General features: G+C 31.9%; 1 protein-coding gene across 1 annotated transcript in view; it reads left to right on the top strand.

The window, feature by feature from the left end:
* Tbc1d22 (TBC1 domain family member 22) overlaps positions 1-19,807 on the top strand; it is a 46,189-nt gene that overhangs the window by 14,508 nt on the left and 11,874 nt on the right. Inside the window, exons 4-9 of the mRNA XM_076481438.1 lie at positions 1,961-2,094; positions 2,736-2,930; positions 9,034-9,243; positions 11,904-11,974; positions 14,676-14,804; positions 17,094-17,159. Of these exons, the coding sequence (XP_076337553.1) occupies positions 1,961-2,094; positions 2,736-2,930; positions 9,034-9,243; positions 11,904-11,974; positions 14,676-14,804; positions 17,094-17,159 (805 nt within the window). The remainder of the gene's footprint in view (positions 1-1,960; positions 2,095-2,735; positions 2,931-9,033; positions 9,244-11,903; positions 11,975-14,675; positions 14,805-17,093; positions 17,160-19,807) is intronic.

Below are 19,807 nucleotides of genomic sequence, written 5' to 3'. Positions count from 1 at the left end.
ATCTCATGCCAGTCGTTGACCATGAGGTATATTGAGCAGCAACTACAGACTGCCCTCAATCATTTACCGAAGTGGACCACAGCAAATGGTTTTAACTTATCTTTCTCTAAAACTGTTTGCATGCACTTTTGCCATCAATAGGGTATTCATCCTGATCCTGAACTCTGTATCAGTGAAGTTATGCTACCTGTGGTTCCTGAGACAAAGTTCTTGGGGCTTGTCTTTGACCATAAACTGACCTTTATACCACACATCAAGCAGCTATGGGTCAAATGTACAGAATCGCTGAACATCCAATGTGTCCTCTCTTACATCATTTGGAGAGCAGATCGATGTTCTGTGCTAAAAATATACCATGCTCTTATTTGATTGAAACTTGACCATGGATCACTGGTCTATGGCTCTGCCAGGACCTCGGCCTTAAAGATGGTGGACCCCATTCATTATCAGGGACTTCAACTCTGCATCGGGGCTTTCCACACTTCACCAATTCAGAGCTTATACACAGAGTCTCATGAACCTCCTTTGCATCTACACAATTTGCAACTGTCTTTACTGTATGCTTCAAAACTTTGTTCCTTACGAAAGCATCCCACCTGGAGTTGTGTCTTCCTTCCTCAGTGGGCCATGCTTTTTCAGAATAGATGATCTGCCATTGGTCGTTTCGGCCTTTGTATCCAGGCGCAGTTGGATGAATTGGGTTTGTCCTTGGATTAATCTTTTTATTGCCATTTAAGTTTTTGAATTTATAGATTACACCTTTTTTAATATGATTCCCTTTTAAGAATCAAAGTACATCTAGTTTGATTTGTAATTAGAAAATGACCATAATGTCAAATAACTCAAAACCAGGTCTTTAAAGGCAAACTTCAAGTGACTGTTGCTTGCTGATTGAACTATCTGTTAGTAATCTGGTGAATTATAATTAAACTTTTGCTAAAAATTTTTCAAAACTTGTATTATTTTACTTTCTGATAATGGCCTTAATGTCAAATAACTCAAAACCAGGACTGGAAAGGCCAACTTTAGGTAACTAATTCTGATTTTTGATCTTACCCATTAGTCATCTTGGCAAGTTATGATCATTACAGTTATGTTACAGAAAGTCCTATACAACTAGTATAACTCTAGTTTTTCTCTTACTGCTGTAAACTAGACATAAAAATTGGATTTAATGCTATTTCTGTTTTTAATTTAGAAATTAAACTTTGTTTTGTTTTACCTTGATTTCCTTTTATGAATTTTGATAATTTAATTTAATTTTAACCTTTTATCAGATGTTTGTTACAGATAGCCTAGTTGCTTTGTGCCATAAAACAACAAACCAACCAACCAACTAATATCATGATTACCACCACAATTTGCACATTTTGTTTGTTCATGTTTCCATGCAACTTGTGACTTCATGCTTTCCTGCACATCTTGTACATTTCATTTAATTTGTGCATGTATTAGCTGTATCTCCATATTTTATGGCTATTGTCAACTAATTTTTTGCAATGATCTTCATTTAGTAGAAACACTTTTACACAAGTAGTAAATTCCTTTGTTTTTCTACTGATGGATCTGTCAGCTGTATTGGTTTCAAATCCTTGGTTATTTACCTCCATCATTAGATTGTTGGGACTTGTAGTTTTATAAGCAGTATGTGCATTTTTGAAACTTTATTGTATATTTTAAATTATCTGATATGAAGGCATGCTTGTGTGCTTATATTTTATAGTTTGCAGAATGTAACTTTTTATGCATTTCTTACATTAATGCTTGGGCTTTTCTAAAATAATTTTTTACATTTTTTTATACAATTATAGTTAGATATATAGAAGTTTACTTTTGTAAGATGTATTTCTAATAGTGTTTTTCTTTTCTAAAATATATTTCTTATATTCTATCTCAGTACTTTCTCTTATATGACATCTCACTAAAAGATGTACCTCTTTTATCTAATCTGTGGTAATAGGCCTTCCACTCCAAAAAGAGATTCATCAAGGACTCATCACAAAAGAAATTCATCTTCTAGTTCATTCCAGGATTTCCAAGAAAGCACAGATGATGCTTGGGATGTAGGAGATGATGATTTCTGTGTTGTTTCAAGTAAGAATTTTGTTGGTTTTTTTTTGTAGTTGGTTTGAATAAACATCTAGGTATAGATAAAAATTCAAATGTTCTTTATGATTATAAAGATCATGGAAAGTTTCTTTGACTCTTGATTGGTTGATTGCCAATCTTTTTTACTTCTCTGATAAAGAATGCTTATCTATTGAAAATTCTTGTATTTAACAGCTATCGAGATGTTTATAGAAGAATTTGAATAAATAATACATTTGTTTATAATGGTAACAGCATGCATGGCTATATTTATCTTTTTTTAATTAAAAAATCTTGTTTTTCTTTATAGAACAACAAAAAAGACATGACTACAATTTGGCTATGTTTTTTTTTCTTAATTAGTGCATTTTGAACATTACAGGCTTTTGTTTTATGATACTACATATTTCTATTAGTCTGTTATAATAAACTAATTATATTATTTATTGGATTAATATTTAGCTCTGATCTAAATAAGAAGCTTGTTCAAAACATTTTTCTAGTGAAAAGTAGATGTATTTCCAGAAATGAATGGAACGTATGGTAAGTTAATAAGTGTAATTATTGAGTTTTGGATGCTTCACATATACTTATTTATATAAATATATATGATTATTTATATAGAATTGTATAAAATACCTTTACAGATGTCATTCATCCAAAGGTTGCCCAATCAACAGCCTTGACTGTAATAAATAACCACAGTGGACGAAACAGAGCTCTAACAACTGGACATACTCGGTCAGCTTCTGCTGGTGAAGCAGGTATGACCAGGAAAATTGATGGTACAACTTTGTCCAAGGTTCGAACCACTGCTGTACAAAGACTGGCTGACCAGAATGGTATAATGACAGTGTATATTTTTTTAAACTTTTAAGAGTTACTTCATGGTTATTTAGCTGTTATTGTCATGATGATTTTCTATGCAACTTCCAGTAGAGTGATTGTGATATGTCTGAGAGCATTCTCATTTTTCTTTATAATATTCAAAACTTCTTAGTTGTCTGTCTACAAATAAAGGATCCACATTTTTATGTGGGGAAAAATATTATTGTTACCATTTCATTTTATCTAGATAAAAATGTTTACATTGTTGTATGCAGTAACTGTCATTGATTTAAAAATTTGAAATATTTAAGAAAAAAAGTTAAATATATTCACTCTAACCTAGCCATTAAAGTAAGGTTTATCCAGTTGGCAGACTGAATGCTTTGTTTTTAATATATGGATAATATCAGTTTGAAATCTCGCATTCAAAAAACATAAATAAATATCATATTGGGAATAATAGGAGGAAAAAATTTGTATTCATTTATGTAGTGAGTTCATGTTAAATAAACATTTAAAGATCAACTCACATTTCAGAAACTTTTGTTGTTGTTTTTTCCAATGTTTATCATATAATTTTTAACAGAGTATTATTTATTTTAGATATGGGATTTGAAATGAAACAGCAGGAACAATTTTGTATGGCTGATGTACCACACTCATGAACTCTAATTAGTAGAAGTTTTGTTTTGTAAAATTTCATACTCATAAATAAATTAATATCTTAAATTATCTATAATAATTACTGGTTTAATTTTTAGTTATGAGCTATGTATTGCTTTAATAGGAATTGTGCCTAATTTAAGACACAAAAGATTTTTTAAAAATCTTATTTCCAGTGTTGTGTCATGCAGTATTTGTTTCACCTGTTTAAGTTAGTTGTGTTTACTTAGGGATAATATTTCAGTCTTATTCGGTTTGAAAAAAAGCCATTAAAATCAATACTTGTCATACTTCTAATGCATGTACATTATCAGTTCATTTATACTTACTATTAAAGATAATTCAGTTGGCTTTACAGTTGCAATCTCATTTCACTTCATCAAAATGCTTACAAGTGTTTAGAACATTTATGTCTGCCTTTGATAATAGTTGAGAATTTAAGCCATGTATGTCTCACCTCGCAATCTGTCAATTATGCCCTTAGTTGTGAATTTCTGTACGTGGTGAGGGAACCTCCCAGAGAACTTTCTGTTCTTTCAATATACCTTCTCTGGAATCTAAACATCCACCCACCTGTTTGCTATGTGTGATGATCCGTGAAAGGGAGGAAGAGGATCTTGGTGGTTGAGGGTTCCAACCCTAACACACCACTTTGGTCTTGAATTTCTGTTGATGGGCAGCCTTGGGGTAGCATCCCTAGGGTCAACCAAGTACCAATGTTGGATTTTCTCAATGAGTGTTGTGGACGTTGTATCTGATGCTGGTGTTTTGGTATAGTGCTCATGAAACCCTGGCATTGCTACAGTGTCCTTGTTTGGCATTGTAGTACGTCCTCATGTAGGGTTCCATGGTGGGTGGGATCAGTGAGCACCAAAATATTCTTTCTTTATTATGGATTAAAAAAATAAAAATGTAAATAAAATAATAAGAAAACAGTCCACAGGTAAACGACTACGTCTTGAAGATTCTGAGCAGCAATCTTCAGCATCTATAACACCTGTACCTCGTTTTCTTATATTACATTCTCTTTTAAACAAACTTTCAGGGCAAATGTCTCCCTTTTTTATTCAAAAGGGACTAGAGGGACTTACTGGCTCTCCTAAGTCAGTGAAAAAGCTTTGACATATTAATGGAAACATCCACTTCTGAACACAGTGAACTCCTCTTGCATTCGAAAGCAGTTGGGGATATATCCACTGAGGTGTTACTCCCTATGCTATGTCATATGTTACAGGACTTGAAAGGTCAGTATGCGGTATAATTCTGTCCTCTTTTCGATCTTGCTCTCTGATGGCCAGGAAGTAGCTGATGCCTGAAGCATCCCTGATACTCTTGGTGAAAGCTTTTGCTGGATATCCAGCACTTCTGCTTTATCCTCCACCTTCTTAGCCATCAAGGCTTGGGCAGAGTGATCACCTCTTTCCTTTCAGGCTGATCATCTCTATAATTTATAATCACCCCTTTACACAGATGGAACTGGTCTGGCAGTACGTTGGTCGGACTTGATTATGTACACTACAAGATCCAACACTCTCTATCTCTTGCTTCTCTTCTGATTGTTTTTAACCTGATCTGGAAGGAGAATGTTTTTACTGATGCCTAGCACCAGGCTATTGTCTTACCTTTCTCTAAGCCTGGGAAGAATCCCAAGATTCCTTCAAACTACTGTCCAATTGCTTTGATGAACTGTCTCTGTTAAACCATAGAAGAGATGGTTAATGCTCATCTTATTTGATTTAAGCCTCTCCTCATCCAATGCTCTACCATGGACCACCTGATTCAACTTGAAACATCAATCAGAGAAGCATTCCTTGAATGACAATATCTTGTATCAATATTCTTTGACCTTGAGAAGGCTTATGATACTACATGGAAGTATGACATTTTCTGAAACCTCCATTTGCACATTTTTATTATTTGAAGTTCATATGGGTTCAACACTTTCCAGTTTTTTTCTACAGGAACTTGGAGTCCCTCAGGGCTGTGTTTTCAGTGTCACAATTTTCAGTATAAAGATTAATACCATTATTGAACAACTCCTTACTGTTGCAAATGGGCTGCATGTTGACGACTGTCACATCTCATATCAGTCATTGAACATAAGATATATTGAGCGGCAGCTACAGACTCCCCTCAATCATTTACTGAAGTGGACCACAGCAAACGGATTTAACTTCTCTCTCTTTCTCTAAAACCATTTGTTTGCACTTTTTGCTGCCAGCAAGGTATTCACCCTAACCCTGAACTGCGTATCAGTGAAGTTGTGCTTCCCATGGTCACTGAGACAAAGTTCTTGGGGCATATCTTTGACCGTAAGCTGACCTTTATACCACACATCAAGCAGCTACAAGTCATATGTATAAGAGCACTGAACATCCTCTGTGTCCTTTCTTCCACCACTTGGGGAGCTGATTGCTGTTCTATGGTAAAGATATATCATGCTGTTATTCAATTGAAAATAGACTATGGGTCTCTGATGTGTGGCTCTGCTAGGACCTTGGCCTTGAAGATACTGGACTCCATTTATCATCAGGGACATCAGCTTTGCACCAGGGCTTTCTGCACTTCCCCAGTTCAGAGCTTATACATAAAATCCCATGAACTTTCTTTGTACCTCTGCTGTTTGTAACTGTCTTTACTATATGCTTTGAAACTTTGATCCAAAACATCCAACCTGGGGTTGTGTTTTCCTTCCTCAGTGGAACATAGTTTTTCACAACAAACTATCAGCCATTGTTCTTTTGGCCTTTGTATTCAGGTGTAGTTGGATGAATTGAGTCTGTTCTAGGATAACATTGCTGTATCCACTGGTCTGTCTGTCCCACCATGGCTTATTACAATCTCCAATTGTGACCTTTCTTTAAGTCACCTGAGCAAAGCAAATACTCCCAATTGGAAGAACCAACTTTAATTTATGGAACATCTTTCGAATCATCCCTCCACTCCTATTTATATGGATGGTTCGAAATCACGTGACTCTGTGGACTCTGCTATAGTTTGTTGTGGTTTGGTGGTGGCACACAGAATCCTCTCTACAATTTCTGTGCTCACTGCTGAACTGTATGCCATATCTCTTGCCCTGGATCACATAGAAGCTAAGCAGTACTTGAATTGCACTATTTATACTGATTCGCTTAGTTCTCTACTGGCCCTGGAATTGCTTCACATTAGTTCTCACCCTGGTCTTGCCAATATTCAAAACCAACTGGCCCATTTATCTTTAACATCTACTTCTGTCCAGTTCTTCTGGATATGAAGTCACATTGGTATTCACAGGAATGAGCTTGTTGACACTGCAGCTAAGTCTGTCTGCTCTGGCACAATCACTGCTGTGCCTGTTCCATACATGGACTATGGTTTTGACTTCAGTGCTCAGTTCCGTGCTAGTTGACAGTTGACTTAGAGTGAGCTTTTCTAGATAAAACTCTCTACTGAACTTTGGTTGTCTTGTTTCTTTAAGGTTTGGAAAGAGAAAGTTGTCCTAACTAGACTACACATTGGTCACAATAATTTAATTCATCATTTTCTTTTATGTGAGACTGATGCACCAATGTGTTGTTTGTGTGACACTCAGATCACAATAAACTACATTTTAGCATCTTGATGCTGTTACGACTCTGAACAGTGGCACCATTTTAGACATGTTTTGTCCCAAGGTTTATCCCTAACATTGGACAGTGCCATTCGCAATAGTGACACTGTCCAACTTACAAATGTTTTTAGTTTTTTAAAGATCATTGGCCTTTTCAATGTTATTTAAGTTTTTAATTCATAAATTAGACTTTATTTTTTAATATGATTCCTTTTTCAAATTAAACTTCAATTAGAAAATTGTTGTGAAGTCAAATAACTCGAAACCAGGACTGGAAAGGCCAACTTCAGGTGACTAAGGCCCATGTTTGAACTTACCCTTTAGTCATCCTGACGAGAAAGTCCTTTGCAACTTGTATTACTGTAAGTTCTCTCTTACTGCTGTAAACTAAATATAAATATTGGATTTAACTTTTGTTTTACCTTAATTCCTTTCTATGAATGTTAATGATGCTACTTTAATTTTAACTTTTTACTGGATGATTGGCACAGATAGCCTAGTTACTTTGCACAATAAAATGTCAAACTAACCAACCGTCAGTTATGAGCTTCAAAAACTGTTATAACTGAGTTCTTCTTGTTTTTGATGAAGTAATGCAGTTAGAATGAGGGTCACAGTTTTCAATTCTTTAGGATATTTACACCTGGAAACTAAAGTTGTGAACAATTCCACTTCATCTATGAAGCTAAGTGTCCTTGTAGTTGGGAAAGTAGATCTAATGGAGCATTTATTGATGGATCCAAACTATAAACTCTTTTTTTCAAGTGTTAGAAAATAAGAAGTATCAAAATATCTGGTTTTGTGAATCTTTAAAAATCTAATATTTCTAATTTTTGAAATATTTGTCATTTACCATAAAGTTTAAATTCACACTAATTGAACATTTAAATAGGAATTTTTGACATTTCACATGTTCTCTTCAATCCAGTGTTTGTTTGTTGGAGAAACATGTATGATACTTATTTTATAATGGAAAATTGACGAATCCTTTAAACTATACAATTTTTCTCATGCTACTATAAGTGGTTTAAACATCAATTATAACTTTAATGTTTTTAAGAGTGTATAGCATTTGTTGTTATACAACTCTTGGTGATGAAATTAAAAATAGTTATACAAAGTTTAAAGTATTGCAGTACCCTATAGACTTTATCAAATGTGCACAAACAGCACATTTTCGTGTGAAAATGAAAGGAAAATGTTTAGTTTTGACTACACCTTTAATATTGTGATTTAGAGAGATGCCTGAAAAATAACAGTTTTAGTGTTGTTTTTTATAAATATCCCAACATTGTTAAAAATGTCTTACTGTCAAAACGTTTGCACCACATGATAAAGAACATAGCACCTGTTTTGTCTCTTACCAATTCTACAATAAAAGTATGTTACTGCAATGTGTAGAAATTTAGATACCGGACTCGCAAAACAGAAAAAGAAGGTTAAAAAATGATCAAATAAATAACATTGTTTCTTTACTCATAAAATAATTTGGTTATCAAATAAGCTGAAAATCAGTCAGACTAATTCATAGAACTACAAATTATGTCAAAAGAAAGAACTCTAGAAAATTTGTGAACTCAAAGGTTGTTAAACTTTAATACATCTCAGGGTCACTTTATGTTGGTCCTCATTCTGAGGTTATATGGCATTCAAGGAATCGAAACGTCCATTATAAAGTAAGCAATATACGTGTTTTTCACATAAGTGTTGGACTGAAGAGAACATGTTAAGTATCAAAACTAGTTTCTTTTTAATTTTGGTAATGTTCTCTTAGTATGGATTTAAAATTTAGTGTAAATTATTTTACAGTACATTGTTATTTGTGTCTCTGCTTAAGTATATTACTCCTAATTATCTTTCAGACCCATCTTGTCACAGTCATCATCCAGTATCTAATAGCGTGCCCTCAAATCCTCCTCAGGGGCCAGGGCGAGGTGTTCGACAATCTACATTACCTCCAGTCTCGCACCATATGGGCCATCTTAAGTATATACAGTCTAGAAATTCTCAACGGGAAGTAGTAAGATTAAAGAAATTCAAATCTCTGTTAAACGGGCCTAACACTGACTTAGGTTTGTAATGACTTGAATATAGCATTGAGTTCACTTTATCACTACATTTTTTTTAAGTCTTAAGTTTAGAGTAAATGTTCAAAATATGTTCCACAACTGTTATCTTGGAGTAGCAAGATAAAATGATTCAATCATTGTATATTTCTAACTGTTTTATTACTAAATATATTTGTGATGATGAGAAACCCTCTTGCAGTGAAAATGTATTCTCAAGATCGCTGGTATGGGAATTAGCACTTTAATTAAAATAAAGTACAAAACAAAGTTTCGACCTTCTTATGTCATCTTCAGGTTCAACCTGTGGTGGACAGATCACAGATAGTCCAATATGTAGCTTTGTGGTTAACTTCAGAGAAACAAACCAACGAGTTAAAGATGATTAAAATCTAAAGATGGCCTAAGAAGGTCAAAACATTGTTCTGTACTTTATTTTAATTAAATATATTTGAAAACTGTAAAAAAATATACTATAAAACTTGTAAGATGATCTACCTTAAGATTTTTATGATGAATCAGTAAAGTTTGTTTTCATAACCAAGTCAAGCCTTCTCAGAAGTTTTGTTTTATGAAAGGTAGGTTTCTTGTTATCAATTTTCAGTGGAAAAGTTGAAAGTAAATGTATATTTGGTAGAAGGCTGGTATTGTGATTGCATACCTTTTTATATTTGTGATGTTTTAAATGTCTGATGTGTAACAGATTTAATATTACTTTAATATCTGTGTGTTTCAGTTTGATATATATTTAGAAATGCAACTTTTATTGTTAAATGTGTATTGCGCAAGTCCTATCTGTTCTCTAAATTTGTAGAAGATTCTCAAGTGTAAGAATCAACAATATATATTTTGCAAAAACATTAGCGTATCCTTGAATATTGTTGCCAAATGAACTTTTTCTAGAATGTCATCTTAAATTTATAAATCAATATGCCAAGAGACAGGTATAATAGAATATTGTTGGCTGCTGCAGTCACTATGTTATAAACCTCGAAAGCTATAATTGTGATGACTGCTTATTAATTGAAAAATTGCAGATATTTGACCAGGAACATTTATAGATTTCAAACATTACAAACCACTTAACTTCAGTGAATTAATTTTGGATGTTAGTATTTCTCCGATGTAGTTAAATATTTTTATCATTAAAAAATTAGTTTGTAAGTGGCATGAAACCAGCTAAGAATAGAGCTAGCTAGCTTAAGCAAAGTGTAACAATATCAACTCAGAATGGATTTGCTCATTGTGGACCTGGACCATTGATAGAATACTCAGTGTAGTTTGTAAAACTTGTATATACATCATTATTTGTAATAACCATTATTATAAATTGCATTGTTGTTTGTATATTAAAATGTATTTGTGTAAAGAAAGAAAATTGTGTATATCAGTCTTGCTGGGAAATATAAATTTGATATATATCAACATTAAATCAACTTCTAAATTAAAATTAAAATTTCCAGCTGTTTGAAATCGTAATATGTAACATAGCGAATTGGAGACTCGTGGGATGTAAGAATGAATAGTGTGACAGCTCTTCTATTAGGTTTTTTATTATCAATCACCAAAACAAAATAATAATAGTATGAATATTTAAACAGAATCACAAATCCTCATACATACACTAAATGGACGTCAAATTATGAAATACTAATTGAAAAGTTTAGAGGTAAATAACAGAGAAAATAAACATTCTTTTTCAGAATAATGACAGCTTTTAAAATTTAAATGTTAAAAAAACTTGTAGTTGGTTAACAACTACTGAAAGTACTGACAAATGTCTGTGGAGTTAGACATTTTTAGTAATTTAATATTTTAGTTTGTACAGTGTTAGGATATTTAGTTTTACACTTTGTATCTTTACTCTTTATTAGTTTAGAAGTAGATTACATCTAGTAAATTTTTTTACTCAGGAAAATCATAATTGTTTTCCTCTATAAGAAAATAAAAATAAATCTTTGGAAATTATTTTAATATTAAAAATGCTGACTAAGGTTGGTTTAATTTCATTGTCTATTTCAAAGTCCTGTCTAGTCAGCAAAAGTCCCTTCTATAAATAAATATACTTTAAGATGATGTTCATGTTTTTCCAATGGTAACAGTTGTTAATATTGTAACTCTCTATAAAATGTTAAAATTTACCATAAAACGAATGTTTGTGATTTCTATACATAAATATATTTTAATAGCACATTGTTAGTACTTGTCACTGTGCCTTTGTTTTCTTTGTGTAGTTTTCTCAAATACTTGTATAAACAGTTTAAATTTATTACCAAAGATTAAATTTACTGTATTTATTACAATTTTTTGTGTATCTTATTCAAAAGTTATTGAAACTTTTAAAGATTTGAAGTCTATTTTCTAAATAACAAGAAACTCACTTGAAATAAAAATGTATCTCAGAACAATTGGTATGGGTATCAACACTTTTACTGATAAGCATTAACCCAAAGATAACCTAGGAAGGTCAAAACGTTGTTTTTTGCTAATAATAAAAGTGTTAATACCCATACCAGTCGTTCTGAGATACATTTTTGAAGCCTACTTTCTAAATTTGACTTTATGAAAGACCTTGGATATTGAGGCTTTAGTGGAAAGAATGACATAGTTTTTTTATGTTTAGTTAACTAAAGTTTTGTAATTTTTATTTCGTTTTCTTGATGTAGAGGAACTTAAAGCACTAAGTTGGGCTGGAATTCCACCTGCAATGAGACCAATAACATGGAGATTGTTATCTGTAAGTGGATTCAGATAATGTTTTGCTTGGATAAAATACATATATCAACCTCAATAAATTTTAAAACTGGATTCTGTACCAAATATACAAGTCTGATATGATCTTACCATAATTCCTTCACACAAATCTAATATATATATTAATCTTTTTTCTGCCCATAAAAATTGCTAAAAGAATGTTAATATTCAGTATACCAGGCTATCTACCCCACAGATTTTTCACCACTTATGAACATATATATATTGTAGGACCATTGATATTACATCTGTTTTATTGGTGCAGGTAGCTCCCTCTGATTTTCCCTCTCAGTTCTTACTTTCTTGATCAGCAGACTTTAATATGAAGAACTCTAGTAAGAAGTACAGTAAAAATAATAAGCCTTTTTATTGCACAGTATAACAGAAAAATACAAATGTTTGGTCTAAGTAAGTTAATTCTTATAACATTGTATATTTTTTTGTTATACTGACCTTCTACTTGTGCTAAGCTAACATTACATATCTTGCATTGTTGCGGATCTTGTGCTCTGATTTCACCATATCCAGTAATGTAAAACAAAGCTTTAGTCATCCCTGTCTTGGCTGTGTTTTAGTGGACTAGTATTTTGTATTATAAGGTAACATTTAAATTATTGTACATTACATATATGTATATGGATTATTACTATTTATAAATAAGTTATGAAACTTATTTTTCTTAAAATATAGAACAATAAATAAAGAAGTAAGCAAACAAATATCTATGACCTTTGAACTCAGTTGCTGATGGACACAAGTTGTTAACCTTTTAAAATTTTGCACATGGAGGATATCAAACAAAATTTTTTTTAGGTTTTTATATACAGCTGAATAACCAAAAAATCATAAATAACTATGCTGATACTATAGAATTATACTATAATTTATTAAGATCAGTAACTAAGATATATTTAAATTTAAAAACAAAAGATGAAACTTTGAGCAGACTAAGGACAACCTACCTTCATGAAATCTTGGTTTGAAAGAATGTGACAGCTTTTTCACACGTTAAATTGACTGATAAAACCACTAGGGGTACATTGTGAGCTGTCAATTGGTTATTCATGTTGTATATTGCAGTAAGAGTATATAAGGGACCATTTCAAAAAGTGGAAAGAGGTGAATGGGACTATTGTGTTTGATCAGGTACATAAACCATATATCAACAAAATAAAAAGATATGAGGTTCTTACATTTTATTCTAACTTGTTAATATTAGTAATTTGAGTTAATAATTTGTATAAAACTATAGACTTATTATTTTGACATCACAAACATCTAATTTTAAACATTGCTACATTCAACATACCAGGTGACTCACTAAAACCTATAGTTAAATTTGTTCTGTTAATATTTACTTTTAAATTTAAAAAAATTAACATGATTTAGCAGTTTCAGTTATTAAACAAACAAACATTTGTCCAGTTGTTGTAGGATTATCTCTTAATAGAAAACCTTTTGAATAATAAAAATGGCTTACAATGAGTCATTTTGATCACTTCTCAGTATTGTATATAAAAAAAACAACTTTAAGTATTCTGTTAATAAATGTATATACTGCGGCCAGTCAACTATCACATTTCTCATGATGGGTTTTATTTGCATTGATCAAACTTTGTGAAATCTTCAAAAAAATTACAGCTGAAAACAAAGTACCACATCTTAGAAAAAATTTATATAAGCTTTCCTTTGGAAAGCCATAAAACTGTGAAAATCTTCATAAGGGTTACTGGATACACTGGATTTATACTACTATGAAATTTTAGAATTTGGTACAGGTTAATACTTCCATTTCAGTACTGTATTTCTTTCTTTTGTTTTTAGAAGTATTTGATTAAAATACATCATAGTTTCCCAGTGCTTTATCTATGAGAGGCTGAACTAGAGGTTATCATACTCAAACATTGAATACTATTGCCCAAGAAATGCACCTTGCGCTGTGATGCTGTAACAGCAGGCCTGGTAGCTGGAGCACTCAACTTGCAATCTGCTGGTTGCAGGTTTGAATCCCATCACTGAATATGCTCGCATCTTTCAGCCATGGGGACATAATATAATGTAATGGTCAATCCCACTATTTGTTGATAAGAGTAGCCCAAGAGTTGATGGTGAGTGATATTGAATAGTTGCCTTCTCTCTAGTCTATCATTTTAAATTAGGGATGGTAGGGCAGGTAATCCTTGAGTATCTTGCTTTAAATATAACAAACAAACAAGTGCTGTAGTTACATTGTTAGAGTAATGATGAAATCTCAGTAGACAAGAACATCCCAGGAATTGAGGATAAGTACAGTTGACTGGTTTCTTTCCCTCTATTCTTTTAGTTGAAAATTAGAGATGGTGAAGTAGAAACAGTCCTTGTGTAGTTTTATCCAGAATTCCAAACCAATAAATAATCCACGAATTCAACTGAGTAATACTTTATTGCTGGTAATACGTACTAGGTTTTAACTGCATTACACATGCTGGTTGTGAGACAAATAAAGAGATTAAAATTTAAAAAGTTACTACACAATACCATGTAAACTAATTTACTTTTAAAGTTTAAAACCACACAAAAGGAACAGTACTACTGTAAATGGAGACTATTGAAGATATAGACTTTATTCATTAGTAACAATATATAACAACAGTGTAAAGCATATTCTGTTGTTATACATTGTTGTAAAACTTTAAATATCTTAGGGCTACCTTCCTGCCAACAGTGATAGGAGAGAATCAACATTAGAAAGAAAGCGAGAGGAGTATTTCAACTATATCAAACAGTACTATAATACTAGACTCCAGGATGTACACCAGGAAACATATAGACAGGTAAGGAGCATGACCCTTGACTTGTATAAGACTGAATAAAGTTAACTATGATTTTCTTAATACCAAACAAATAGTTTTTATGTGCAGAAATTATATGAGCATGTTAATTATTTGAGAAGAAATGGTTTTTATACATATTGTGGATTCAAATGTGAAGTCAATGAAACCTATCTTTTAATAATAAATGCCTGTCTTCAACTTTTATATTTTAATAAGTCCTGAGAGTGTTAATTCTGATTTGCATTTTGAAATATTTGGCATGCATGTAAAGCTATTGTGTATCTACAAGGTTATATGTTGGATAACAAAATAAACATACAATTATTAATATAGACAACCTACAAAAAAATTATCTGAAGGAGATTTTCAAATTTCTAGATGGCAACTCACATTCTTACACAAGAATGCTATTTGCCTTGCATGCCACTAGTCCTGAGCTAACTTTTACCTAAATTCATGTGTTTAATGTGAACTGTATGAGTTCATGATGTGTGTTCAAATTCCTTACCTCAGTTTCAGTTTGGTAATATTTGAATTGTTAATGAAACTCAATTTTTTTAAAACTTTTTTTGTGTGAAATCTCATATGAAAGCGACATTGCTTATTCTGTATCAGTGGCAATGTTACACACACAGAGACTGTATTTTTACTCTTGTTTCTGAAGGTTCATTAACTGACTGGGACCTTAATGTGTTTTTGCAAGCTTTCACTTGTGCCCCATTTGGTTGGTTGGATTCATATTTGTCTCGAGACATTCCTCCTATTTCTTGCCAGCGATTACTGTCTTTCAGTTGTCTATGTTTCTCACATCCTATGACAACAATTATTTACTCCTCATATTTTCATTCTAAGACTGTTCTGTTCTAGAAGGTAACCTACTTTCTCTCCTAGCTCCCTTCCTTCTATCTGTATATGGATACAGTCTATTTCACATTTCTTTGCTTCAGATGGTCATGTGGATGACTTTCCATATGTTTATTGTTTATTTTTTTCATTTAGCTGTCTGATCTTCAACCTTGTTAGTCACCATTTGCTAGTAATTTTATCATGTTTGAATTAAGTAAATACACTTTTTGTTCTTTTTGTCTTCTTTCTGTTACTCGGGATCCCACTAGGTGTCTGGTGTTACCTCTCATGGTATTCTTATTTCTAAAAATCTATATTGAACCAGAGGTAATGGAAAGTGGTTAAACCATCTTCTCTGCCTTCACTAATAACACTCTCAGGATGGGTTGTTCTGTAAGACCACTATCACAAATGGTAAATGTATTTACTCAGGTGTTTGATTAACTCCATATCCACTCCATGAACTATCATGCACCACCCCTCACAGAGCATCTTCAGACAAAGTCTGTCCAGTAGAACTGAGGTGAGCACACATGGTACAACCTTATCGTGCCCTAATCTGACAACAGGTGTTGGTTTGCTGTTGACTTGTTGAGATCAGATTCGATCAATCCATGCAATACTTGAGAATCTTTCACCTTTCCCACCCTTTTGTCTTCAGTAAAAATTATAAATATACCCTGGTCAAGAGGAAATGTGGTTTTCCTTGGGTGTGCTCCTATGGAACACCTGCCATTAGGTGTTACACTCCATGGACTTTCCCATTAGTTGCTTTCTGGAACAAATTCATTTGGTTTTAAGTTTTTGCATCAGCCCCCTTTCCCTACTTTAGCATGGAATTGTAGTATTTCTGTGTTGAGAGGTGAGTTAGTGTCTCAGAAGCTAACAATTTCCTAATCTGAAACTGTATTTCTGAGACACACTAACCTCCACCTGTCCTCCCTACTTTCAGTGCATGTTTTTTTCTTGCCTCCCCCAAGATTGAAGTTATAATAGGGGGAGTTGCTACACATGGAGGTTGTATCACCCTCCTACTGGTAGAGAACTATTGTCATGATTGATGTGATCATGCACCATCACAGTTCCTGTTAAACTCTTGAATTTAGGTGGAAGTTAACCCAAGGCTATTTGCATACAAATCTTGAAGGCAGATATGTTAGGAAAATGGCATTTCTGTCTATTATAAATAGAATTTTTAAAGCCTTAATGTGATTTAATCTGAAAAAGAAAACTGTTATAGTTCAAGTCTTAAACCAAGTGAAACCTACATGCTGTAAAATTATAACACACAAAAGTCTTTAATTTCCAGCATATATATTTATTCTAAATAATACATATATCAGAAGTGTTTGAGAAACTACCTTATAAACATTTTCAAAAATTGATTTAAATTTACAGATTCTAAGCACACTTATAAATAGGTAAAATGTGTTTTCTGCTCAGATTCACATTGACATTCCAAGGATGAGTCCATTTGTGCCTCTTTTTCAACGACAACTAGTACAAGAGGTTTGTTTGTTTTAATTTCTCTACTAGTGACAACTTGTACTTTTTTTTGCAACTTCTATTTTCAAGGTTTCTCTGATGTTGTCAAATAGAAATATTGTATGTGCATTTCAAACCTACTAGAAACTAGTAAATTGTGTGAAATATAAGTGTAAGTTTATAAAACCGATGTCCTACACTAAGAAGATTATATAAACAACAGTATATCTTCATCACATTTGATGAATCCAAAAAACATGGACTATTCATCAGATAGAGATTTTTAAAATATACCTTTAGTTTCAAGTATTGTAATGTTGTTGAGTAGAATAAGTTTACCACTAGTCCAGCCCTACTAACAAAATTTTGTATTGAATGAAAAGCCTTCTAGAAATTGTGCTGTGAAAGACCAAGGATAGATATAAGATACTATTTAGATTTAATCTTGATTTAAAATCCATAATGGGATGACTAATAGAGTTGTGAGAAAAGCATCTTCAGTCTCGGATGATGTTTCAATATATTTTGTAGGCTAAAGAAAAAGTTTTAATGTGGTGTTAATATGGGCATTTTACCTTAAAATAAACTCCTTAAATAAACACACTAAGTCCTGTTTATTTAAAGCAAAACAGCAAAATACTTTACACAATTAATCAGTTTGCTAACTTTCCAAATTATAACTGTTTTTCGTGTTTGCTTGTAGTAAGTGCTGTTTCATTTACTATGTTTTTCATGTAGTATGTTTTTGATCATTCTTTGTTCTTTCAATAATTGATTGTAAACATAATTGCATTGTCTGTTAAAAGTGTTACATTTGTGTTAGATAGGAAAAAAGCTGTCTGTTTTATATATGTTAAAAGAACTGTGTTTGAAGTTTGAAAACAAGACTTTCAGTGCATAGCATGTATGAAATGTATATGGTTTACCTCACTTGTTACATAAGCTGTAAGTAAGAGATACACAATCAATATGCCAATGTTTACCGAAGCTTCAACACACAAAAGTAATAAAAAGGTTTTTTAATTTTTTCAACCAGCACACAAGAAATTTTTTATATGACTAAAATTGGACAGCAAAAAAAAAAGTCCTTTAAAGTTATTAGTGCTTCACCTAAAGTTGACCCAGGTATCTTAGGTGAACTATAGATAAATCATTGACTAGTGTTTTGCACTCCTCTCTGTTCCATTTCAGCTATTTACACATCTTTTTTTATTTGGGAATATGTTTAATATCACTCAAGGTACACTATATAGAAGTGCCTGTTTTATCACAGCCAAACAATGCTAGATACAAGTAGCACCTTAATTTTTGGAAATTGTATTTCTCTGTACTTAAATCTTGTTGATTCAATTTTCTGTGTATAACATGTTGGTTTGTAAATCAGAACTTAAAATGGTTATCTGCACCTAATGAGTAATAGGGCATAGACATTTTGTTATTGTATTATACCCTGCTTTGTATGCATGATTTTTAAAAAGTCTTCTAGTATATTTTCTGTAAACTATCAAGGAAAGCATAAGTAAAAAATCTGAAACATAATTTTTAATGCTATATTTATTTTTAATTTATTATCTAATTATATTCGGTAATATAATGCTTTCTTTTACCACATTACATAAATTTGTACATACATTTACTTGGTATATTTGTGACACAAAGACACAAGAGTGATTAAGGCACTATTTATTGATTATCAACTTGCATTAACAACAGTTGTTATGATATAAACTAGATTAAGGTATAGCAGCAGAAAGTATTTGCAACTGAATTTAATCTAATAAAGTTGTATTGCCTGGAGATGTGATACATTATAAATGTTTAAATATGTGACTGTCAAAACTGTAACATCATCAGACATATAGTGAGAATATTGTCAACATATTCTAGTGTTTTGTTTTAATAATTGGAAGTTAAAAGATGAAACTTTAGTTTAACAGACTGGAGTTATTTATATACACTTTCATTAATTTCTTGTTGCATATATTTTTAACAGGTTTAGATGTGTTTTAAATCCAATGCTGAAAGAGTGATGCTGTGCTAAGTTATGTTAACCTTAGGATTACAAACTGAGTAGGAATTTATCTCAAATTTGAACTTCTTTTAAAAGGCCTAGCAGTAAAAATATTCAAGAGGTGGTTTTTGAATTCAGTACAAAATTAGCACCCTTAACAAGAACTGCAAATCATAGTTTTTTTTTTTTTGCAAGTTTAAACACATTAAGTATTTGCACCATAACTTTTGATCTAGCATGTGCATCTTTACAAAATTTGGTAGACTTTTATTAAAGATTACAAGTATTTTGATTTTTAATAAAATAATTTTACTAAAGATTTCTTTGTGAAAATATTGAGTGTATTTCATTACTAGTCTGAGTGCAAAGTGATTTCATGTTATAATAAAAAAAACTATTCTTTGTCCCAAAAATCACAAATGTTATTTGCATAATTTATAAAACATTCTAAATATGTTTCAAATATTTGTTTTCGAATAGAATTTGTATTTTAAGTTATTTTCTATAATCTATGTAGGGTATCATTTGACCAACCTTGTGACCATCATAAAAATTAGGAAATAAATATAAATTATGATTTTTTCATACTAGAATGACATATTGTAACATAAATCTTCCATATACAATTCAAATGTTTGTTTTCGATAAGAATTTATACTTT

The sequence above is a fragment of the Tachypleus tridentatus genome, chromosome 13 (genome assembly GCF_004210375.1).
Source record: "Tachypleus tridentatus isolate NWPU-2018 chromosome 13, ASM421037v1, whole genome shotgun sequence".
Lineage (NCBI taxonomy): Eukaryota > Metazoa > Arthropoda > Merostomata > Xiphosura > Limulidae > Tachypleus > Tachypleus tridentatus.
The sequence above is the reverse complement of the archived record's forward strand: the minus strand, read 5'-3'. Positions and strand labels throughout refer to the sequence as shown.